Source organism: Leptosomus discolor, chromosome 17 (assembly GCF_034619465.1).
Source record: "Leptosomus discolor isolate bLepDis1 chromosome 17, bLepDis1.hap2, whole genome shotgun sequence".
In the NCBI taxonomy this organism is placed as follows: Eukaryota; Metazoa; Chordata; class Aves; order Leptosomiformes; family Leptosomidae; genus Leptosomus; species Leptosomus discolor.
Genome location: NC_141407.1, coordinates 5117463 through 5144004, shown reverse-complemented (window position 1 = coordinate 5144004; position 26542 = coordinate 5117463). Strand labels below are relative to the sequence as shown.

The window sequence follows — 26542 nt, the reverse complement described above, 5'->3', positions numbered from 1 at the left end:
CCCAGACTCGCTTGGCTTCTCATTTTCCAACCCTGAGCCACAGATTCACACTTTAGCCCTGATCCGGCTGCAGGGTGAGCACATCTGCACTAAGAGGCATTTGAATTCTAGAGTAGGGAGATTATTTCAACACCTGATAGAACAAGAACATTTTTAGATGGTGAAACCTGGAGCGAGCCAGATGAAAATAAAAGCATCATATGCCAGTAACACAGCAAGCAGTGAACATATATAACAGACCCCATTCATTATAAAACGCTTGCAGGCTCCAGACTTTACTGGAAAAATGTTACTAAAAAAGAATAGCGGCACTTAGTTCTTTCTTCACCTGGATACCATCAGCTCTGAGCACACAAGACTGAGCAACAGGTCTCAAGAGTTTTGCGCAAAAGACGGGTTAAGGGATGTGCGGAGGACCTCCGTGAGTTGAAGCAATAAACCCCTCCCTGAATGTCAAAGAAAACTTTCTTCTAGACCATGCGCGTTTCTTAAGCAAAGTGTCTGCAGCAACGTAGAGAGTGTTACCATTGGTACGGAGTAAGCAAAACCAGATCTGTAAAGACTAACATTTCTACATGCAATCTCTGAAAACCAAGTAATTTCATTAGGATCAAGAGTAGAAACAAAACAAACCAAGTGCTTATTTTGGATTTTGGTATTAATTTTGACCCAAGCCACAGCTAATCCTTCATACCCCAACCGATGCAGGAACCAGTATCACAGGTTGTGATGCCTCTTACACAAACGAGCTGGAAACCGGCTGCTTTCAAGCAGTGTATTCGCACATTCAGCCATGTGGCGTAATGATAATTCAACTGCATGTACACACAAGCACAGAGAACTGGGGTTGCTCATTACCTCCTTTGTCAAAGCCTATTTTTCTTTGTTCCTATGGCACCAGAATAAACAATAATTTTGGTTCTTTGCACATCACCAGCATTTTCCTAGACAACCCGCTCTTTCATTAGCAGCACTCTGGATTGTATAAACACCACCAATAACGCCTTCCAGCCACTCTTGTTTTAGAGGCACATTTGTGCTCAGCTTTTAGGAGGAGGCAGCGATGACAGAAGACACAGGCAGGCATGCATACACACACCTGCACACAGAGTTGCACGCACAATTGCTTCCCTACTTTGCTGATCAAACAGGTTCATTTGCAAGAGTGATGCACAAAACCAGACCATCTCAATCCTGAATGCAGAGTCTCGCTGTATGGGCTCTTGGCATGCTCTGCTGTTGGGTTAGAAGCTCTACATGAATCCTATGGATGGGAAAAGTCTGAGTCAGTTCAAGCACAATTCAGCACATTACTTGGAAGAAAGATCCAGCCAGATACCACCTCGCATTTGTGATATCCCACACTCAGGCGCTGTACCAGAGAAGGCCATTACAAACTTAGCACTGTAAGTACCAACAGCGTAGCTTTCCTAATGACAGGTGTAAGTCCGTGGTGGAGCTGAGCTAAGTGTTTCCTATGTAACAGGCTCAGGCGATAATTAGTGGCCTCTCCTTCCTTCTCAGCATACTCAGTCATGAAACACAAGTGAAAAGATGCTTCCAGGAACAGTTTGGAAATTTCAAATAAAAGGATATTTAGCACAAGCTCTTCAGCCTCTCGATCCTACATGGACCAAGGCTCACATTTGTCCTATATGTGAGCCTAGTGAGGGGATTATTGCCAGAAAGTTACAGCATTCTCCATCTCCGGAATAAGGTCCTGCATATTTCACTGACATTTCTATGCAAGCCAGGCTTTCTCTCACTGTTGTTTTAGAGGGAACCATTTATATATGCAATAAAAAAGTTGTTTCACCACACTGCTGAAAATTCCATCAGGTTACAGTTTCTCTTAACAGTATATCATTTACAATGTATTAATAAAGGAGTACTAAATATTATATTGCTTTTGGCATAAACAGTACATTATAGGTGTTTATAAATGCATCAGTAAACGTTACAGACTTTTAAGTAACCCTATTGACCTGTGGCATAAATGCTCTGTAGCTACTGAATATGATATAGAAACACTTTGTGGATAAACTTTTACAAGCCATTTGTAAATACACTCTTAACAAGAAATACTACATACTCCTAAATAGACACAGAAATAACCCACAAAAATCAAGATAATTTCAAGAAAGAGCACAAGTCTTTTTATTTGGTTTAGTTCCTCTAAATTAAAATTACACCTCAGTGTACAAAAGTAAAATTAAGTCAGAACAGCATTTTTTAAAAAAATATTTTTCATTTTTTTTCAAATGTGGGAGTTGACGAAAGAGAGGACCTGAAATGGCTAAGCTAGATGCCTCAGAAGAATTTCCAAGTGTAAGGAAGAAGCATTAAATCTGTTCCTTCTCTCTTTATGTCGCTTTATTTATGACATATATCATCTGCTCGCAGGTATCTACTCATAGAGGGAACACATCTCACCTATCTGCAACCATCTCAAAATTAGTTGCCCGTCAGTATTGGTCAATTAGTTAACTCAATCAGTGGAGCGAAACGGGCACGTCCAGAGGACAACCCAACCCACCCGCCTTAGACTGCTTTATCCAAGACAGAGTTGCCCTCTGGAGAGGCTGCCTTCTCGCCATCAAGACAGATGTCATCACCCATGTTCCCTCTCTAGAGTTGGACAAGTACTCAGGCATGGCTGGCTGCTTGGTAAGTCCCAGTTTTGAAGGCTGCTGTTAAACAAGAGCTGCATAGTCATCTCAGTGTGAGCTACGGTATTTAAAGGTTTAACTTGTGAAACTAAGAGCTTAGCTCAGGCAAAGAGTGTCTGTCAAACTTAACAGACCTTACAGTAATATCAGTATGATGATACTGGTTATCATGGGGATGGATGGGAAAGTAGCAGCTGATACTTGAAGGCAATGACTGACCTGGATAAAATGCTGGATTTGCACCTCAGCACGTGTCAGTCACAGCAACAGGAACAGGGTGTGAAGCACTTTGAACCCCATTTGGTTTCAGGCTTCTGCATCTGTCCTCCCCCAGCAGCTTTAACCCACTGCTATCCTTGTGCTGGGCAGACAAGGGGACAGAAACATGAATTGGTGACTGTTTCTCAGTGCTGGCACTACACTGTGTATCTTCATAAGACCATTTGGAATATGGCAGAGCTGTCTCTGCTGTTTACTTTCCATAAATACAACCTGTTCTTAATATCAAGTGTCAGTAAATAAAGTGCCAAGATGAACTGTAATTACTGACTATGAACATACAACTGTCTCTATCAAACAGTTAGGGAACGTACAGGTAAAACTGAACACTGGTGAGGCGCCTTCTTTGGTACCAACTTCTTCTAACTAGCTCCCTATACAACGATAACTCAGTTTGACTGAAGGGTGTTTTATACAGTCTAATTTTATTATAATGAACCCTTTGAATAAAAAGTTGTTGTATCTGAATTCTCACCACAGTTAAGATGGGGAATTTGCTTCATCAGGCCAATAAAACCCCACCCATATCTGAGCCAAACACTGATACCTAGTCCAGTAACAGTTTTGTTCACAGCAATGAAGAATTAAAACAAAATATTTTAAAAATAAAATAGTGAATACATACAGAAAGGAATAGTAAAGCATGCTTCCAAGGCAGATTTACTACGCTTTAAGGAAACAGGAACTACATCATCCTTGTTAAGACGCCTTTTTTTTTTTTTTTTTTTTAGTAAGGCTAATTAACAATACCAGAAAAAGCAGCTCTTACCAGTTGGGCTGTATGAGTGTAGCATGACTGGAGTCTCCACTTCTGACACTCTAAGCTGTGAATCTTGACGCACTCCTGCTCGTATCCTGGGAATCGAGTCATCTTCAGAGCACAGAAGCCTTGTCTACTTTCTTGCCTACATTCTGCTCCATTGCACTGACCGAATCGGATGGCAGCCACCGCCACGTCTGTCTGTCAGTAAATGAGGGTAGCAGACCAGAAGATGGCAGCCTGCTGGTACAGGTGTGAAAATATTCACTCCCGACACCCATAGCCTATGGCTGTTTGGTGTGCAACATCTGCACAAAAACCCCCTTGTGTGTCTGCCTATAGAAACCACCAGAGAACATATTAGCAATCTCTACTCAGCACTTGAATACCAAGGAAACGATATACCAATACCTGTTACAAAGAAAACGTTGTAAAAATATGCTTTGCTCTAACCCATGCTGCTAAGACGATGATTTTCAGAAGTACTTAGCTCACATACACAGGCTTTCTGAGAGGACTGACTCAAAATCTGCAGCTAGACTGAAGTGCCTGATGAATTGTCTTTGCTGCTCTTGAGTTCCTTCTGAATGATAACCACGGTACAAAGCCAGCCGCCCATCACTGTGACAAGAAGCTGGTCTTGTTCTTTTCCATGCAATCACACCATCATTTCCAGCAGTACTACTTGCAATGCACTGTCCTCTCTAAGAGCAAAGAAAAGGCACAAGTACAAGAGTCTCTTAGTAAAACATTAATCTCAGATCACAGATTTATTTTATGGATTTGCAACACAGCCCATATTACAAACATTGTCTGGGAACATTTACAAGAATAAATAAGATGGACTTGCAGTTGTAAAAAAAAGATTACACTTCACTGTAATGTACAGTCAAAAAATATATCTGATATTCATTGACTTGACATTATTTACCTTCCTTCTTTTAAGCTAGAAAGAAAAGACACTGAATGCACAGTGTTGAGATTTTTGTATTTATATTTTTTTCCTTTTTTTTTTCATACGTGCTTTATCTATCAAACATCCAAACTGTACAAGTGAGTTTCACCAGTAATCCATAAAGGCCAAAGGAGGGGGAAGATAGGAGCGGCATCGCAACAGCAGAGACTAGCTCTCATGCAGCACTCCTCCCTGCTGCAAAATGCATTCAGGGAGCTGCAATAGGATACTGCCGATCCAGATGCAGCCACAGCTTTGCTGTGTGAAGTAGTGACAAGTCTGGCAACAAGGGATGCTAGTACATTTTGATTTCAACAGCATTGGTGCAGGGGAAGGAAGTGAAGGAAATTAAATCAATATGGGAGTGAATTTTGCCAACGTGGTTAGTCAGCATGGGTTAAAGGACGTGTTAAGGATACAGCTCAAATGTTTGGCATAGAAGTACAGCGTTTAAGTGCTGGAGATGTAAGAAAGGGCTACAGGGGGTGATGAGGGGGTAACGCCAGTTCTGTTCCAGGTACACGAAAGTCCAGCACACGAAGTCTGGTTAGACTTTCAGCAATGCAAACAACTGACCATCATTTGTCCTGGGGAGTTTTGTTAGAGCATCTAAATTCATGAAAGCTTGCAAAGTGCTGGCCACACTCCCACTTCCATCCCCAAAAACGCACTTCTTTCCATAATTTCACATAAGTAAGATTTCCTGGAGGTCCCCGTTGAAAGATGATGTACTCACACAAGGAAATAAATTTCCACAGTGCAACATGCTTGAGGTATCTCACAAAGTCCCCCAAATAGCGTTTCAGTGTATCAGATCTCTCAATTAAAAGTATCACCACTGAAACACTGTCATTCTGCAACAAGCCCTTCCACTAAAGCAATCACTATGCTGTTGGATACCTGTATATGAAATACCAGGAGTAGTCCCAAAGGGCATGTCTACAGTATACCTCCACCTTGCAACAAGACAATTCTTGCTCCAAAGTGGTGTGGACTGGCTCATGTTTATTCTGCTTAGAAACAGCTCATGCTGAATGGAGTTGCAAGAAAAAATATTTTAGTCCGTTCTTTCTCCATTTCATTCTTTTTTTCTTGACCCCCAAGAAACACTGCATCTGTCATTCAGTCTGCTGCATTATTTCAGTTTTTAAGGCTCAGGTAGAAAATAAAATAGCGGTGAAAAATCTGCTGCATGCACTGGGATAAGGATGGAAAGGCTAATTTAGATCTCTCATGTTGTTACAAACTGAAAAAGCTGCCAGGTTTTCACAATTATGCTACTCCAACATGAAACTGTAGGATATTCTGCGTATAGTTTATTTTTTTACAGGGGAGGCTTTTAAAATATTTTAACACAGCAAATAAAGATTATAGATTAGAGTTCACTGGAACTCAGCAATTTTTTTTCTTTTTTCTTTCCATCACACTCAGTACCACCAGGATTTGGTCTTGATGTATGAAAATGTATGATTTTGCTTGACAGTTACAGCAAATTGTACATTCTTCAAGTATGTATATGAGGAAGATGACTGATACCTTTTCCAAGTCAATGAACAGATAATACATGACAGATTTTCCTAGTGGTCCTTGCCAAAACCGCAGAAAGTGGCTTTGCTTGCTATGCTGTTGGCTCGCCCTTGATGAAAGAAGCGCTGTAGGTATTTTTGGGAACAGGGAAAGAAAGAGCACTTGCATTTAAATTGTGTATTATGTATGTATGGCTACAGAAGACTGCAATCTAAATAAACAGGAATGCAGGAGGGTTAACAGAATCCTTATTACTCACTTCCATCTCCCTGACTTTCATTAGCTGCCCCCCTGTAATTTCTACTCCTGTAAATGCCTGTGCAGGGAAGATGCAGCAGTTTGTTCTGCCATTTCACAGTCTCCTAGGAAGTATACTGAATTTTTGACCCACAGGCAGTTGTTACGCTCAATAACTTTGGCCATATGGCCCCCTTTATTTTTCTTACAAACAGGGGTTGACTGAAGTTTGTACACTTAAGACAAATGAAAGAATCTCAAATGAAAACACGGCGGGGTCTCACCAAGTTCTTGAGATGCCCCTTGCACTGGCTGGGAGATATCATAAAAGTTAACTGTGCTACCAAAGTAATGGAGTTGATTGTTTAAATTTACTACAGGACAATGAAGTTTTCCAAGTAGAACATTTCTACTGCATTGCACGTCCAGGTCCGTGTCAGGACTGTGCGCTGCTCTGTGATGACTTGTTAAGAATTCTGCAAGTATGACAGATAGAGGCACCTTGTATTTGAAGATTCCTCTCTCAAGCAAACTTCCTTTTATTTTATCCCTCAGGATTTATTCCCTCTGTCACACTCTGACTGCTCTGACTCCACAGAGCTCCACAGCGTGGAATGTGGCAATAGCTGTTTTTTATGATCTTGGCATGAACTCGGAGGAGTAAGAGAGATGTAAGAGCAGCTGTGCAAGAATGAGAGACAGAACAAGGTGCAAGTTTCCTACCTCTTTCAGGACTCCATTTAATCTGCCTCCTCCTCCAATGCTTGGTTTCTCCAAAAGGAGATTTCTTCTCCTTTCCTTCACCTCCTATGGCAATTGGCTTAACTGCCTTCTGAATCTGCAGGAGTCTCTCTCCTTTCTCTGACTCTACAGCACACCAGGAGCAGGGACCAGCAATCCCTGGCTTGAGATTCCCAAGGGAAATCCCACAAACCACTTCTAAAGGGCCTGTGAAAAGTACATGGAAAAAGAAGTCTACCATCTTATGTCTATCATCTACAGGTCTCATGAGGAGCGGCTGAGGGAACCGGGGTGGTTTAGTCTGGAGAAGAGAAGGCTGAAGGGAGACCTTATCACTGTCTACAACTACCTGAAAGGAGGTTGGAGCGAGGCCAGGGTCAGTCTCTTCTCCCAAATAACAAATGATGGGACAAGAGGAGATGGCCGCAAGTTGCGCCAGGGGAGGTTTAGATTGGACATTAGGAAAAATTTATTTCCTGAAAGAGTGGTCAAGCATTGGAACAGGCTGCCCAGGTAGGTGGTGGAGTCACCATCCCTGGGTGATCAAAAAACGTGCAGATGTGGCACTTCGGGACATGGTTTAGTGGGCATGGTGGTATTAGGTCCACGGTTGGACTTCATTATCTGAGAGGCCTATTCCAACCTAATGATTCTATGATCTGAAAGCTTAAATCTACTACTGAGGGGTCTACATTGCCACTGGGAGTTTACAGATCCAGATAAAAGGCTGGAAACTACTGACAAACAAACACATGCTGATCTAGGCAAAAGCTTTGGGATTCCCTCCTCTGCCCTGTGGAGTTACGTGGACCAGACTGATTAAGGGTCAGACACATTTCCCAAAAGCTCTGTCTGCCTTTTAGGAGTTGTCTGGACATTCTTCAGATGTGTGTGCATGTGGGCAGGGGCTGAGCAGGAGAAACGGGGTGCAGGAACTGTGGTTTGATTTGGGGACAAAGGCCCCTAAAGTTACAGCTTTTCAAGGCATGTAAAAACCTTTCACTGCTAACTGCCTGTTGCCTGTGGCTCAAAATGGGCAACTCTAGCTCACATAAATGGCTAAAATGTGAATAAATGATCAGGGACCCACCAGAGCATAGCAAAGGCAGACATAATTCTGTGCAACCTTGCTGAAGAATTTAACTCACAAACTGAAAGGCCTCCTACTACCCATAGGTCAGAGACTTCCCTGATTAGAGAATACCAATTACTTCAATCTGCAGACATAAAGAAAACCACCAAATTCCCATTTGCTTGCTTGTTATCACAGGTCCTGACTCAGTTACCTTCACGTGTACACTGTACTCCCTTCTATGGTCTCTTTTCTTTATGTTAATAAACAAGTACCTCATATCTATTCACAGGTGGTCAAACGCCTGTTTCCTTACAGGTACTATGAAGAAGGCCGGGGGGGCGGGGCGAGGAAGCCAGCATAGGACACAGCTTCGGCAAAGATCTTAAAAAAACCCCAAAACAACCCAAAACCAAACCCACAAACCACCACCAAACACACCCAAAACTAAAAGAAGAAAAGATTGTTAAGACCTACTGTACCTTTTAGGGGCTTTGGTCTCTCTCTTTCCTGCAGACAACTCAGGGTCTTCCCTCTCCAACAGCCAGTCTAATAGCTCTGGAATGCTTTGCTTCAGTTACATCCCTTAATAACGTAAGATGTTAGTTACTCCCTGTATGAGATAGTCACCCCGGAACCACTCATCTTTACATATTTTTATTCTCCTGTATTTCAGATTAAACTTTAGACCAATACTATGCTATCAATAAAAAATGCTCCCTCACCCCTGGAGGATGTATGAATAGGAATACGTTAATCTTCATTATGACCATTCAAATATTGTCAATATCATATGTTTTCAGCCTAAAATTCAGCCATTGAGGAATTCAGATTTTCTACTATGCATTATCACCTTCCATCCACAGCAGGGGATGCTTAGACTGGAAAGCTCACCCTGACTATTAATCCTTTCAAGAGGGAGAAAGCCTCCTTTATCTCATATCATAATTTCTCTCTCTCCCAGCGAAAACAAACCGATCACCCATAATCTTGCTTCAAACACATTACCTATTTTGCTATAGGCTGTTCTCTAGGGTTTAAACAACCTCAAGTAATAAGGTTCAAATTGAGCCTCTCTTCTCTTTCCACACGATTCCCTTCATCATTAATTGACATTCAGCATGTATGCATTGTGCAGTAAGGAACAGCATAAACACCCCTGAGCCAACACAGACAGGAGCTGGGTCAGTCTTTCCAAAAGCAATATAAGTGCATGACAACATAACAGTTTGGCAACCTAACCTGTAGTGTTTGCTGAGCATCTTTCCACACGGATTGCAGGCTGGACATTAGAAGGCTGAGACACATGGCTGAGCTGCCACATAACAAGCTGTGCCTAGCAGTCGGGCTGTGGTAACCAACATCTGCATTAAACTTTTTCCTTGCAAACACAAGGGAAAATTTAGCTTAAATACCTTTCCCTGCAGTTTATGCTAATGTCACTTTGCATTTGGAGAGGGCTAAAAGCACACGACAAGTTGCTGTGGGTCGGCTGATACACACACCTGACCCTTTCGTAGCATTTTTCATAGCATAAAACACATTCAAACCTACCTCAAGACCTTAAAACAACTCCACTGCAAGTGCTATCCTGCTCTGCTCATCCAACACCTTCTCTCCATACACACATCCCTCCCATGGGCTCACTTTTAGCTTTTTAATCCGCTTTCCTTTATGCTCCTGTTAAGCCTTGAATTACCTCCTACACTTCACAACTCAGTCATACTGCCATTTCTTTTACCTCTCTATTCTTTTTATCCTGGCTGTCACACGCTCAGTGCTCACACTAGTCTTTCAGTAACTCATGAGGGGGACCTATTGCTATGCCACTTTCCATGTAAAATTAACAGAATGCTAAATACTAATTAATATTTCCATAGTACCCACAGGGAGTGATTCCCTCCGGCTTTCTGGAGTTAGCGAAGTCACGAACACTTTTCTGACTTGTAGCTTCTTCCTACTTGGGCAGTTGTTGAACAATCCTGTTCTGGTATCAGGATTCCCTCTTCTTTGCTAACAGCTCCCAACTCCTGACCTACGCTGTCACAGCAAGCCACCTGTAATCAAAACACTAATGCTATGCCTGCCTTCTTGTTTTATTTCATAGTTTTGCTTTGCTTTCTACTTTTTCTACAGAAAACCCCCAATGGTTAAAACTGGTAGTTCATTTCATGACATGCAGACATCTACCTACAGCTTCAACAGGAACTAAAAGTGATTTTGTGATTTCTCGCAGAGAACAGAAAGGACCAACTAGAAACAGAGCAGAGGCATCTGTGAGATGGTTCTCACCGACACTTACGATACACTGGCTACATCAGGGACAATGTGGTTCAAAGCTCATTTAAGGCCTTCATGATATCCACTTGGAACAAGCCAAGAATCCAAAGCTCCTCGTAAAGAATACGAGCTAGACAGTTCAGCATCCTACGAAGCCCCTCCTCTGCTTAGCAGAAAGAGAATTATTGCTGTTCCAAGCACCCTTCCTTAGACTGTTGCAGGTCCAGGTAGAGACAATAACTATTTGGCTAGATACTGGTATGTTTGTGTCTAGAGCTGCTTTTGTCAGATTTCATTTTCATCCTTCATTGTCAAGGCAAAGGTATGACTACTGAAAAGAGAATGACCACAAAGCAGAGCTGCCTTTTGAATTTACAAACAAAATTAGCAAAACGTTTTGAATTTCTGGCATGCTCCACACCAGGCATTGACACAACAGAGCTCCCAGCACAGGCTCCAAGTATTTACCTGAGGGTGGAAAACTACAGGGTGGTAAAGAAAGTGGAGTCTCCTTCAACTCTTACCTTCATCTATCTTTTACCAAGTCTGTATTTGAAGAAACCTACATCTCTGCGAAGCTAATTTACACACAGAGGAACCTCGTATCCCCACACCCTCAAGATAAATAAATGGCTAAATTGAAATACTGAATATGTAAGGCCTTGTTCATTCAATTATCTTTTTTTCCTCCAAAATTACCCTGCAGACCTTAACAATTAACTACTTAAAGATACTCTTTCAGAAAAGCAATTTCTTAGCTGCTAGGAAGTCAGAGCGAGATCCAGAACCATGGCAAAACACATCTGGTGTTTGTTTCAAAGAAGCAGAGTTGCACAAGCATTTTTGCAGAACAAAACAAAAGTTGTTTTGCTTAAGAAGGAAAGATGCTGTTCTGGTCTAGCACTTTTCTTAACACACGTCAGAACAGGTTTCTGTGTATGTACATCACCTTTCCTATAGCTTGGGTGGGTTACCGTTTTGAAGCTTGTAGGGCATGGAAATCTGAATAAATCACTCAACTACATCTGACTGTACAGCAGTTTGGAAATAGTGAGGAAATCTTGACCAAATCCAATTTTAAGACTACCTTCAGGTTTTAAGCTCTTGAGCAGGAACCTTCTTTGTTCTCTATTTGCACAGTGCCTAGCTCAGCAGGGTCCTGTCGTGACTAGGGGTCCTAAGTTCTACAGCAATACAAATAATAAATAAAAAATAATAATACATAGTATATGCTCAATAATACCTACTTTATACCCTGTTTTTCAACGACACACTGCACCCCAGCAAACAGTTGAAAAATATGGTAACGAAGTTACCCAAGGTTGCAGGACAAATGCAATTTGTTTGATGCAAATATTTAACCTTAAGGTTCAAGTGGCTGGGAAACAGTAACGGTATTGCTTCACCAGCACCAAAACAGACACAGACCAGAGAGATGTAACTGGTTCATGCACAGCCTTGGGAGTCCAGCAGAAACTGGGAGGAAACATTTGTATAGAACCCAAGGCAGTAAATCCATGAACAGCTTCTCATCTCCACCATCTATTTTCATGCTAAAAGGAACTACATATGGGAAGAGAATTCCAGTGGGGTTTTTTTTGTGTTGGCCTTTTCATTTGGAAAAACAAATAAAAGGAAACAGAGAAGGTAGACAAATTGTAATGAAGCATTTCGTATATCCCCTATGGCTATCTCATTTTTCCCAAATGACTGCTGCATGAAATTAAGAAATTAAAGACTGAGATTTGAGAACAAAATTATAAATTAAAAAAGGAGGCATTTAAAAGAGAATTTCCTAAGGGTTTCATTCCTTCCCCACTCTGCAGCAAGGAGAGCAAAAACAAAATCCAAAAGAGGAGAGAAGAAGTCAGAGGGGATCAGAAAGTCCAGTCTTTCAGCCTGTCTCCCATTTTGCTAAATTTTACAGTAGGTTATTTAAGAAGCGGTAGATGTTCCGGTAGAAAGCGGGCAGCAGCAAACACAGGCATCGTCTCCTCCTTCCAGCGAGGTCTGTGCAATCTCAGTCTCTTGCTCCGGGAAGGAGAGGTTTTCCTTCCCACACTTTTACTGCCTTCCAGTGTGGGAGAGGGGAGAAGTGTCTGCCAGAGATTGGGGTCTGGCATTTCTGAGGCTCCCCTCCCTCCGCTGGGCTAAAAGGAACTCAAGTATTCCAGTGCAACCTCGTATACAAATTTATACTGTTCCTGAAAGAGAGAGCAGAAATCAGTGGCATTAGGATACAGGTAAATTTTACAGAGCCTCATTCTACAAGCTGTCAAAAATGCCTCCTCTCTCTTTCTTATACCATATGGCAGGACCAGGCAAACATGAACTGCATTTCTATGTGATCCTGAACAAGCTTTACTAAGAGATGGTGCCATCAAATAGAAGAGAAAAGCACTCAAAGAGACAGCCACAGTATGGTCTATTCATTATTTGCTTCAGGCCCTCATCGCACACATTGCTTTTGAGGAGGAATTCAGTGTGATCGATTGAGATGATTGAATTCAGCACAGTTTAATCTCTTCAGTTGCAGCGAGCAAGGCCTGGGCTTTGGACTGCTCTCCCTTCCTGGTTTCGAGGCATGTCACAGCATTAAGCACCGGGCTGTATGCACACACAGGGGACAGATCCCACCCCCGCCCCACAGCCATGGTGACAGCTACTTGGGGTTTAACCTCCTGGAGGCAGCTGGGCATGGGAGACAGTGCCCATCACCCTGTGAGGGCAGCTGCTACCCTCTGCTCAAGGAAGGAAGCAGTGGGACTGGGGGATTCATTGCACCTGCTGAAATGGGACTGATTTTAATTCTGATGGCTTCACATTATGATTCGTTTGGATTCATACTGGGCTAAGCCATGAAATTTTTTTACCTATCCCTTGCATATGCTGGGTGGGGTAAGTTGCAGGAAAAAAAACTTACCAGTGACTCCACCATGTTGGATTTGTTATTCCGTAACGTTTTCACTATGTGGAACACATCAATGATATTTTGCTGTTGAATCATTTCACACACGCTGCAGATAGCACAGAAGGTGCCACTGCGTCCCCCACCATTCCTGGGTGCAGAAGAAAAGAGGCAACAGATGAAGCTGGGTGAGGCTGATGGAGCAGTGCTTACACAGCAGCTCACAACCACGGGTACCAAGAAAGGTCTGTAACGTAAGGACTGGTTAAGGATGCTCAAGGGTTTGTGAAAGTAGAGACCTGCAGGGCAGGAGACTGGGATGGAAAGGCTAAGCTGATTGCTGGCAATGGTGGACAGGGAAGCCCCAGGGACAGTGGTGTTGCCCCTCACTGCTCTGGGGCTCACAGCAGCTCTGTGGTCAGTTGGACACGTGGCAGCACTGCTTTGGTCGTGTCTGGGCCCCAGTCATGAGACCCACCTACACAACAGAAAGTAGCAGAGCTTTTTCAGCTACTCCTCACCGCAGTCAATAAATTCTCTGGGCCAAGATGCTATAACGTAGCACAATATTCAACTGGAAGTGTATTACAAAGGTAATATAACTTCATTTTCCCCAGCTGAAGCCTGGCAAACCACTAGATGTCCAGATCCATAATCAGTGCTCTTCAGACAGCATTTTGTGAGGTCACAGACATTTTCCAGTCCTACTTACAGGCAGTGAACAACAGTCCGTCCATCTCTTCCATCGTACTGTTCCTGCCACTTCTCCAATCTTCTGACCACCTTCAGGAGGGAGCGTTTGGAAGGAGGGGTGTCCCTGTATGCTGGCCAGCCAATGTACTGCAGGTGCTGAACTATGCGATATCCATCCTGAGGCTAAAACAAAGAGCGTTTTCAAGATGCTAAATGGAATCAAGCAGGAAGCAGAGGGAGAGGGTAAAGCAGGGGGCACTGGTTACACAGCATCTTCCCCTCTGGATCTGGTATCATCAAGGTTGATATCCTCCACTCGGGATACCTGATACAGTGGGGAAACAAGGACTTTTTTGGTAATTGGGATAACAGCGATGACCTCAGATATTACAGGGACAGGCAGAAAGTAGGTGCACGGGATCCCTGGTTTTGTTTCCGGTAGAGAATAAAGTCTCACCAAACTACATGAATAGATCAAAATAGACCAAATGTGTCTTTCCTCGTTGCCTGTGCCGGAGATTAGTTGTGCCATAAGAACTAAAGGCAAAGGCAGCACTCAAAAAAACCCCTGGGGACTGTGGCAGGAAAGGATCCTCATAAAGATTTTAGCAGTGACCATTGGTGTTCAACATGGACGGGTGCAGAAGGCTGCGAGTTCCGCCCTGCCAGCTATGCATTTATGAGCCAGCTTCATCCTGAGAGTCACAGAGCCTTAGTCTTACCGGCCACGTGACTTCAAGGCTGTCCCTGGTTGAGAAGCAGTTGGCCTGGGATATAGGAAGGTGAATATTTAACTGATTTACCACTTTTTGTAGTCAGACCACAAGGTTTGCTCTGCAATGCCACGAATAAATTGCTGCACAGGCTCTGACCGTACGATCAGAGACTGATGGGCTAAACAGCATGGAAATGTAATTTGTGGAGCCTGTTTCCATTTCTGATTAGAAAAAATGAAAAAGGAGCAAAAAAGAAGACATAATCAATCTGGGAAACAACTAATGAGAGAAAAATCCTCTACTTAAACCCTTTCCAGCAGCCCTGAAGTTGCATTGCCAGGGCCCAGTTTGTTTCTATCATTTCAGCTGTCCTGGGGCTCAGGGATGCAGGCAAAGAGTTGTTTACAGAAATGGCAGTTGCTTATTTATAGGAAAAACAGTGACAATTGGGAATCCCAGTCCAGCCAGTAAACGTTGCATCTGTCTTCAGAGACACTGCATAGTAGTTGACAGATGGAGAGCTGCTGACGCTATCTCAGTTTATTTCGTACGATACTGATGGTTTTATATTGGCTACTAAGTGATTAATTGTTCTTAAATATATACAGAAAAATGCTTTCCATTTAAATAAAGATTTTCAGCTCGTAACATCCACTTGCTACTTTCAGCCAAGAGTCTTTTACCAATACAGACTGATGCAATTAAATGTTAATTAAAGGAAGTAGATACTAAATTCTGCAGTGGAATTTTATTCCTAGGTGAGAGATTCAGCATCTCTATACCCCAAGTCTTGGTTCTGCCTCTTCCTCACGCCAAAATGTAGTTTTGATACTAGCTAGGAAAGCTGATATTTCACGGATCTTACCCTGGCCATGTTGCAGATCCGGAATATCCGGTTGATGATATCTTCATCAATGTCTGCTGAAACAAACTCTACTTGAATTGGGCCGTAACAACAGGACGTCTTCTCTGGCCAGTACTGCATGCAGAGCTGGAGCAAAGACCAAAAGAAACAGAAAGCACCTTAACTATTAACACGGAAATACATGTTCAGTCTTCCTTTGAATTTACCAGATCAAAATCCACAACCAATCTTGTATTACATGTATTTGCTCAGAGAAGACCTCCTTCTACCTCAGTAAACGGTTTTTATACCATGAATGTGAAGAAAAAAAGAAGGTTGATTTCCTGCCCCCCTTTTCTTCTGTATGAACACAATTTGTAACTGATATGATTCTGGGGTCTAAAGGTGCATGAAGGGTGGCTGATAAATGACGTCCTGTAGGGGTATAGATTTAAAATTAATGTTAAAAGATTCGTGTCTGTAGGAAATTTAACAGGAACCACGGAGGTTTGGTGTTAATGAGGAAACAGTATACACACCAAGAAAATTAATCTTAATTCAAGCAAAGCAGAACTTTTTTCTGGAAGATGAACTTTTTAGCTTTCTGACTCTATCAGTAGGCAGTGGTGGGAGAATAAGTTTGCTCTGACAGCAATAAGAGCAAATCTGATTTGCCTGTGAACCACAACTGAATCTCTGACATTTGTGAAGCAGGTTGGAAGACTTTTTGTCTTATGCTGATATCACTGAATTGAAAGTACAAAAAAAAAAATCCTATGCACACGAATTACAATCTAAGTATATCAAATCCATCTGGAAATAGATCATGGTGAGAAAATATTTTGCATGAGATCTCATTAGCAGTTTCTGCTGAGATTGTATTTCTGTTTTTTTTCCTTCCTATTTTCAAGTGTAATTTTTTAGAAGTTTTGAAACCCCCAGATGCTCATTTGAACTTGATCTCAAGCTTTTCAAGTTCAATCATTGCCAGTAATAACGTCAAGTGGGTGCATGCAACTGCATTAATTCTGTATTCCTGTTATTCCTTTGATCATATGGGATTGAAATTGGGTGGGATATTCACGCAGTCTTATGCATCTTTGCCCTTGTTAGTTTTTTCAAGATTAAGCAAGCCAGCCAAGACCACATAAGCAAGTCCTCCTTTGAAGGTTGTCTTTACTCTTCATTCAAACTTTCAAGCAGCCTACAGATCTCCTCACAAAGCATCTGTCCAATAGGCAAGGAGATTTTAGCTGAGCAGGTGCTTTAAGAAACAACATCAAGGTGCACTGGAAAGAAGAAAAGATTAAACCTTTCCTTAATATTGAAAATCTACTTTTCATAAAGCAGGTCTGTGAATGGCCATCTACCCAAAAGATATATACACACAGTGCTTAGAATTGTTACATTCTCTGACCTCTATGTGTTTTTATTTGCACCTTTTCCCTGCATAGTAGATTAAAGGTTCTCTTACCTATTTATTTTAGCTCTTTTCCTCTCTACAGTTCAGGCACAGCCTCTATATAAGCAGTTTTTATGTTTGTTACTCATGGGGATGAGTAACACCCTGCTCATGCACACAAACATGGTATCTGCAGGAAACTGTACACCAACACTTTCATAGTGCTTAGGGTACAGTGCTTGGATTAGGCAATGATGAACAGCTAGATAATTACTACATTGTCATGCAATGACAGTGCAAGCTCAACATTGCTAAATTTCCTTTTCACAACTGATGAGCTGAGCTGCTTGAGGGTAGGAAGGCTCTGCAGAGGGACCTGGCCAGGCTGGATCGATGGGCTGAGGCCAGTTGTATGAGGTTTAACAAGGCCAAGTGCCGGGTCCTGCACTTGGGTCACAACAACCCCACGCAGGGCTACAGGCTGGGGGATGACTGGCTGGAAAGCTGCCCGATGGAAAAGGATCTGGGGGTGCTGGTCAACAGCCCACTAAATAGGAGCCAGCAGTGTGCCCAGGTGGCCAAGAGCATCCTGGTTTATATCAGAACTAGTGTGGCCCGCAGGAGCAGGGAGGTGATCGTGCCCCTGTACTGGGCACTGGTGAGGCCGCCCCTCGAATCCTGTGTGCAGTTTTGGGCCTCTCACTACAACAAAAGACACTGAGGTGCTGGAGCGTGTCCAGAGAAGGGCAAGGAAGCCGGTGAAGGGTCTGGAGAACAGGAGCGGCTGAGGGAACTGGGGGTGTTTAATCTGGGGAAGATGAGGCTGAGGGAAGACCTTATCACTCTCTATAACTACTGAAAGGAGGCTGTAGTGAGGTGGGGGTCAGACTCTTCTCCCAAGTAACAAGCGATAGGATGAGAGGAAAAAATTGGACACTAGGAAAAATTTCTTTACTGAAAAAGTGGTCAAGCATTGGAACAGGCTGCCCAGGGAAGTGGTTGAGCCGCCATCCCTGGAAGTATTAAAGGTGTGTAGATGTGGCACTTTGGGATATGGTTTAGTGGGACTTGGCTGTGTTAGGTTTATGGCTGAACACAATGATCATAAAGGTCTTTTCCAACCTAAATGATTCTACGATCATATGATATCAGACTGTCACACCTTGCCTTGAAAGCTCATAAGACACAAGCTTTAAAATAATCCTTAATGCCCAGTGCTTGTTGGGTGTTTTTTCGGCATTGGCTGCAGACTCGAGCTAGGTGATGCCATGCTGGAGTAACTGCCGCAGTGACTTTATGCATTGCCAAATCTCCTTGTGTTTCTATAGACTACCTCATAAAAACAAAACCTTTGCTAGGAAAAAAAAAACAGAGCAGATAAAGTCTTGTGCAGAAAGATAGTTGCAATAACAACACTGGCTGAGGCCAATAGGTTTGTGTTTTCCAAGAATGATGTGTGAGAAAGTGTGTCATTTCCAGAAAAAGCTGTGGTTTTCTTTAGTGTCAGAAAAAAAAGGAAAACATGAAATTCATCCCTGGATTCAATGCCAAGACACAGAACGAGGCAGGGTGAATTGGACAGGAGGCAGCAAATGCACAGGACCACCAATTCCTCTCACCACAGTGGGACTCTGCAGGTCACCAAGACAGCCCACTTCTGAGCAGGGCTGTTCCTGTGGCTAGAAATGAAATCCCACAGCGTTCATCCTGAAGGGAGATCCCCTCAATGAATGGGGTGATTGGCTTCTCCATTACTGTATTAAAAAGAGACCAATAATCTGGCTGCCTTCAAGTATGGTAAGATTTTGAAGACAGAGATGAGACAAATGAAAAATTAATCCATGAAGTACCAACTACTTGAAGGTTCCTCTCATTTAACAAGTGCTGTAATGGGTGAATTAGCCATGCCAAATATACTCTTCACATAAATTGCTTGATTATGCCTTTTTGAAAGCTGTTATCTCCTGCCACTCATCAGCAAGGTGGCTGGAAATGCTAGTACAGGAGGAACTGCAATGGCTCCTCCCTGGCACACTGGATTCCTGAAGATAATGGAGTGTTTAGTAGCCAAGAAACCATCACAGACATGACACTAGAAAGAAAGAAAAAAAAAGATACACAGCACAACGTGCTTCTCCAGAAACTGTGCAAACCACACTTCTCAGTATTACAGAATTGCGTTGTAAATGTCAGGGAAAGGATCCTTCGAATGACTTCAGCATCCCTCTTGGTTTTAGTCTTCTGGAAATGCCATGTGAACTGGCAAGCATGAAGCACACTTGGGGTGTGGTAGGGAACATTTTTCTGAACCAAAGACAGACAAAAACACGAAAGGGAAGAAAGCAGGTTTGGGAGGAAGATTTAGGCCCACAAACATAACATATTTAGATATCCCTGTTAATTGCAGTAAGAATTGGCTGCCTTAGAAGGAGCCAAACATGTGGACTTATTCTTCATTATAGCCCAAAACACTACCTATTACTTTCCAGTTCCCTTTCATTTGTTTATTGGGCTGGGGAAGGAGGGCACAAGAAAATGGCAGCAGAAACGTTCTTAAAACCATCTGGATTTGAGAAGAAAGTTACATGACAGAAATGATGAAAAATCACTTACCTGTGCTGCATCCATCTCATTCAGCATCACAACAGAGGAGCAGTTATAATCAAACACCAGCCTCCAGAAGTCTGCTATGGTGTTGGGCAAAGGGTGCTGGGTTACAATAAAGGCAGCAGGTTGCTTGTGGCTCTAACAAAAGAATAAGATTAGTTAAAAAAAAATTCAATCAACTTTTATTCAAACGAATATTATACCCGGGAGGCTATGGCTAGGCAATCTGAGCCATTTAACCAGATTATACAAATCACATATCCCTCTCCTTGTTATCACTGTGCAATGAATGAATGTCTCATAATGGGATTCTTTTGCTCCCAATGAAGACATTTCATTAAAGAAGTGTCACAAAAGCAGAGATTACCCAAATCAATTATTTATATTTTGAGACTCAGCAAATAATACTAATTCTACTATTATTACTACTACTATCAGTAACATTAATAATTGGAAAGAAAACAGCTGGAAGCAAACACCATCCTTTTTGCTGCAGTGGACTCTAGGAACCACAGAAGGGATTAGGCCCCCATCTGCTATTGCTCCCTGGTGAGGCAGTGCTACAGAGGTGGCACATTTGGATCCCAGCCGTCCCTTTAAGAGCTTGTGGGGCAATATTCAGAGCCTGCAACATTGGCATTTAATTTCTGATGCTATTCTTTCACCTCAAAAAAGCCCTCTGACCTCAGTCTCCCTAACCACGAAGGGGAGGAACTGTGCTCCTAACCTCTGCAGGGCTGTTAATGAATGTTTCCGAGGCACTTTGAGATGAAAGGGTACAGGCTCAAAACTTTATCATTTCCCAACCACAGCAGGCCATGCTTAGATGAGCCTCCAAACTGCACAGTCCTTTCTGCTGTACATCTGCAAAGCAGACTTGAATCAAAAGGCACAAAATATTTGTGGGTAAAAAACCAAACCCAAACAGATTAAGATTTTGGATTTAAAGAAATAAATAAACTCCCAAAGTATTAAGGTGGCAGTTGTGGGGTGGAAGTGCTGAGCAGACCATGCTGGGAAGGGGGAGAGGGTGTGCTACGCTTCTGAGTGTGCACGTGTGAGGAGGGTTCTGGGACATGAAGTAGAGGGAAGGAATACTCTATATTTCAAACTTAGGATCATCAGTATGGGTCAAAAGCTATGTTGTACAAGACCAACAGAAGCAACAGAGTGGTAAATAAAACAGTGAATCTTGTCTTTTAACTAGAGATAAGAACGTGATAATGTTTCTGCTGTGCTTTTTCATTGTGCACCTATATAGCAGATTGCATAACTGGCTAAACTGCTGACTGAAGGCAAGATGTGTTTTGAGGTTGTGCTATTAGGGAAAAAAAGAAACATCCCCCACCTATTTTCTTTGCTACAGGTAAGGAACCAGTCTCACCGCCCTATTTTAAATGGAAGGCAATACAGGGATGCTGCTTACTCACGTAAGAGAACATGTGTAGGATCTCAGGACAATGACAATGAGAGGGACACAACATGGACTCGTGTCCCCCTCCAAGCCCCAGGCATTAAATACAAACCTATCACTACTTCTGTGTGGCTTGACTCAGAGATGTGGGTAAAGTCTCTTTGCTTGAGGCTTATGTTCAATTGCTTTAGGGGAAGGTGAGGGACAGTATTTCACCTCTTCGTAACACACCATTTTGCAGATGCAATCATGGCTGTCCAATGATTCTCATTGGAAAGATCTTAAGGTCTGTTTACTTGAAAGGCACAGAGGGCATGAAGGGGAAAGGTCAGGAGTCTCAAAATTTGCTGGGGGAAAATTCCTCCCCGCTGTGGGCAACAGTAGCCCTTTGGCTGCATTCCCAAAAGCTAACTCAAGGCAGAAGAGGCTGGTTTGTAATATTCTGACGTCAACAGACTGAGACAGGCTTCAGCACAGTTTTATAACTAGGAGCCCAGACTGAGCGCGCCACCCCCCAAGGGAGGGTTCAAATGGCGTTCTGTGCCTAAGGTTAATTTTGGAGATCACAGTCCGGAGCAGCCTGCCAGATTGCCTTGCTGGGACAATTCATGCTTCCAAGCCCAGGCGGTAACCCATTCTAGGTGTATCATCATTTTTTTCTGCTCTAGCACTTCTTCCACCACAGCTTGCATGTAATACACAGAGCAAGCTGCAAGTTAAATAAGGTTTGGGGAAAAGTTTAAAAAAAAAAATTATAAACATGAGAAACCTGTAAGGTAGAGGTAAATAAAATGATCAGTACTGGGATTGTGTTGCCAAGTGTTCCCCAGCACGTGCCTATCTTCACACAGTGAAAGAACTAACGATAGTTTAAGACAGTATGGGACGGATGATCTCTTGTAAGGGTCCATGCTCGGTACTAGACTGCAGATGTGAAGCTACTGGAAAAGACAAAGAATTTGCAAGGTCTGTCCTCAACAAGAACACCTATGAAAATGTGGCATTTTGGCTGTTCCGCTCTGATTTTTTTTCAAAAGCTGCTGATTCCTCTATGGAAGGATAAAAGGGAGCTAGAGAACCTCATAGTGGCTGAATTTCAATGATGGGTGAAAAATTCCTTTTTACAAAAAATTTAATTAGCAGAAATTTTGTGGGGAAGGATACAAGTAGTAGCAATGTGATTTGAAGTAATGAGGGTTGAAATGTGCAAACACATTCCCAGTCCCTAAGAAACCAGAGAAGAATTGATTGTGCTTCTGCAGATTTGCCAAATTACAAAACACACTTTAAAGAACAAAAAAAAAGTTTCCTTAGGCATATATGCAATGAAAACATCACAACCTTTCTGAAAAAAAAAATACTCTTAAATTAATTCTATGACCGTTTGACTTAACCTCTTAAATGCAGTAGTATCACTGTTCCCCAAAGACTGAAAGAACAGACAAAATTTAAAAAAGACTGACCTCGACACTGCTAGGGAAAAAATGATGACATTTCACCCTGGATCATATTTACACATACTCCAACTGCAATAATTAGTGGCTTTAAAGACATTTCTGTCCAAAGGGAGCTAGGCACCACAGCAAAAAGAAACCATCAACATAATTCATCCTATGACCTGTGCTGTGAGATTCTAGCCTATAAGCAAAGGAAGAGAAAATGCCTTCAGACAGAGTCACATCACCTGCCCAGGGAGGTGGTGGAGTCACCATCCCTGGAGGTGTCAAAGAGACAGGTAGATGTTGTACTTGTGACATGGTTTAGCGGTGCCGATAGAGCTGGGACAAAGGTTGGACTCGATGATCTTAAAGGTCTCTTCCAATCGAAACTGTTCTATGATTCTATGATTCCGTAACTCATGTTCTTCAGCCTTAAAGTATTTTGCACATCTGATCCCTGTACTCCCATATTCTTAACTGCATAAAATCTCAAATAAATCACTCGCTCCACATTGCAAACTATTCTTTTCAAAGAGCTGACCTGGTGGCTCCTGGCAAACATTTCTCTTCCAACTTACACAACAATCAACGTACGGGAAGAGTTGTCCCACCAGTCCTTTGTCCACCTGCCTTTTTATGATACAATCTCAGACTGCACGCTCATGAGCTTTGCCAAATATTTTCCTCCAACGTGAGGCAGAACTACAAGGGTAGTGTGATAATCACAGTCTAGGTGACACATTTCTGTGTGTCTTTGCTCAATTTGGAGATGTCAGCCCCAGAAGCTGCAGGTAAAAAAGGTTTTTCGCTTGGGATCCCTTTCTACCAGAAAAGCATCCTGAGAACAAATAAACTCAAAGCAGACTAGCATCAGCAGGGACACGGCAGAGCTGCTTACATCCATGAGGGCAGCATTGATGTAGTTACTTGATTCACCATCCACAGAGATGAGGAAAGGTAGGCACCGGTCCAAGGGCAACACATCCATGCAGCGGTTCTTGTCATGGTTCCTTGGTAAAAGACCGATACTGCAGTCTTCTGGCCGAACACGTGGTGTCACAATATTGAGAGTCTGTGAAGGGGGGAGGGAAGAAGGGAAAGAAAGACAGAAGCAGGCTGAGTGTCTTTGAATTTACTTGCAAGAAGGATCTTTGGGATCCTTTGGGATCCCAGACAATGAAAAAGAAGCACCACCGAGCAGCTCATTGCTGTGATAATACATCACATTTTGCACATAAACCTGAGGTGCTCTTCTGAAAACCATAAGCTTCAGCAAACATTAAGGGCACTTACACCTTCCAACAATTTTCAGCTCTAAAACCTCACAGCAGCTAGATAACGCTTCTGTCTTTCCTAGAGGCTGGAAACAGCTGCAACAGGTACCAGTGGCAGCTTTGACCTGGCATGGAGTGAAATCTCCCCATGTTTTACCATCCCTAGAAGGCACACATCCTTCTTCCTCTTCAAGTGGATCCTGTGCACAGGTACCCTGAGTATTGACCTGGCTCACCCAGCAGGTCAGACTGGATTCACATTCTCCAGTGACTCCTCAAACTATTGATTTACCTTAACAACATATATAAAAACCTAAACCAAAATGTTGTGGTGTTTTGTTTGTTCGTTTGTTTGTTTTTACAGGAAAGTCAATCTGTTTAGTGTATTATTTAGATTGATACTTTCCTTTTGGAGTGACACATAGGATGCTTCACTTACATAGTCATACCTTATCTCTGGGGTCTTGCTAACAGTCTTTTACCATTATTCATCTTTCCCACTCCTTCACAGACATGTTTTACAAACCTCATTTTCTTTTGCATTATCCCTTGCGGAGGCCTCCTGACAAACCAGTCCAGGTTGGTCAGCAGGGATCAAAAATAGCAAATCAAAGTGCACACATCTTAATGCTGTTGCTTAAGTTATGGTAGATCAGTGGCTATCCAATGACACTCTACTTTCACTTGTTATGTGTCCTCTTCCTGACCAAAGCCCATGCAGTCATACAGTGAACTCCTTTGTAGCCATCAGAGGAACACAAAATATTTAGGGGCCAAAAAGAGCTTGACTTCTGCCACAGAGAGGTTATGAATAGAGAAAAGAGGAGGGTCAAACAATCCAAGATAAAAGAACGTGTCAAAGTATAAGATTTGAAATAATATAGTGGTCTAAATTATGCAGGTTCTACATAAAAGTCCCTTTGTCTAGAGATGGAAAGCAGGCAGTCTGGCTGGGGAAGCAACATGAAATCTCAGATCTCTGACAGAGCAGATAATTAGGCAGGTGACTTGTTAGTGATTTACTCCTGTCTATTTTATGCCCTTCCCCTCTCTCCCTCATTTTTGGTCTTATTTAGGTTACAAAAACTCTCAAGAATGAGCTTTTGCTTGTTCAGACAACACGTAGTGCATGAGAAATACATCCAGCCTCACCTGAGGGCCAGTGGGACCTAAATAATACAAATTGCACCAAGAGATCTATAGTTAGATCAACGGGTTCATAAAGATTGTAGCAAAAGATACCATCTTTTGCATTAAATCCAGACAATTAAGGCTGAAGAATGCTCTGAGCCCAAATCCTGTAAAAATAGATTCTACAACTACACAGAGAATGAACCTCTTATGCAAAGTACAGTGGAGCATTTCCTTCCCACAGGAGCTGCCAGGCCCTGGCAGCTCAAACAAACAAGCACACAGGTGACAAATTGCGTCTCATATCATGACAAAACAAGTTCAGCAAGTGGTGACTTTTTTTTTTTAATAGCATAACAGCATTTGATGAAGTTAGGCTTTGGCTCCTTCACACCAGCAATTTTGAGTTTTACTGTATGTCATTTCAGTTCTCACCACCAGGTACTTGGCAAACATCTCTAGTGAACTGAGGGATTCAGTTCACTGAAAATTAGGAATAGCGAAAGTAATGCTCACTGAGCTCACTTTCTCCTTGTATGGAAGGACGTCAACAAGTTGATTGTCAAGACTCAGAAGCAGCATATGAGCCATGAGAATGGATAATAAGGGACCTTGAGGCATAAATGTTTCTGCATAAATTAAAGAAGAAAATGAACAGCGGAGTATTTGCTGAAATGAGAAGTACAGTGTTATGTGTGAAAATTAGTACCCTTGCTCTGCTGAAGAGATGTGGAAACTTTTTCCTTGCCAAAGGCTGAAAAGTCCATGTTCAAAAACAAATCTCTGCCTGATCCAGCAGTAAAACAACAAAAATCAGCTGAAATCAGTCCTTGGCTCAGTGTCCCCCTTCTCTGCTTTATTGGAAATTGTAAAATAACACACAGAAATTGATTAAACACTTTCAATACACCAAAATCAATGACATACAAAGTTACCTGAAACTCATCTTTTATCTGGCTGGAATTGGTCTGTGGATCTAGTCTGCTGATGTTGTAATATATGGATCTGAACTCACAAACTGGAATGGCCGTGTTCCCACAGAGACATGCCTCCAAAATGGCATCGTGGACAAATACATACTGCTCCTGCACAGGGGAGGGAATAAGATATTAAAATCATACTTTCAATACAGATCATGAAATATCACACTTTTTTTTTCTAAATCATGCCTGATATGCATATTTGGCTCTGTTTCATGTGGAGACAAATTACACAGAGTGCTATGTGACAGCTTTGTGAGCATATTTCATCCATCACTGAATGTGAGGTCTCTTATTCATGTCAAATTTACAAGTAAAATGGGAAGTCACCACTCTCAGGAACGCTGGGACAAAATGGGGGTTGCCTGAGGAGGAAATCAGGATGCAAAGCTTTTCTGTCCACAATCACAAGGCAATGGTCAGGAATGGATTGTGCTTTGGACATATAACACCAGAGATGATGTCTCGAATGTACAGGGAAACAACTGTACTAACAGGTCTGCTCCATCTGTCTCTTCAAAACCCCTAGACTCTTGGCATTCTGGGTAAAGTTCTTCCCTTGAACTAAATATGAGAAGTCCAACAAAGTTAAAAGCCCTTCTCTTCTCTGTTCC

At 42.4% G+C, this 26542-nt stretch overlaps 1 protein-coding gene across 2 annotated transcripts in view; it reads right to left on the bottom strand.

The window, feature by feature from the left end:
• Positions 1-12670: 12670 nt before the first annotated feature.
• The window catches only part of PTPRT (protein tyrosine phosphatase receptor type T), a 462769-nt gene continuing 448897 nt past the window's right edge, over positions 12671-26542 (bottom strand). For both annotated transcript variants that reach the window (XM_086474655.1, XM_086474654.1), the window contains exons 29-35: positions 25884-26033; positions 23442-23615; positions 19697-19828; positions 15703-15828; positions 14141-14304; positions 13444-13579; positions 12671-12724 (exon numbers count right to left, since the gene is read on the bottom strand). In XM_086474655.1, the coding sequence (XP_086330781.1) occupies positions 12671-12724; positions 13444-13579; positions 14141-14304; positions 15703-15828; positions 19697-19828; positions 23442-23615; positions 25884-26033 (936 nt within the window). The remainder of the gene's footprint in view (positions 12725-13443; positions 13580-14140; positions 14305-15702; positions 15829-19696; positions 19829-23441; positions 23616-25883; positions 26034-26542) is intronic.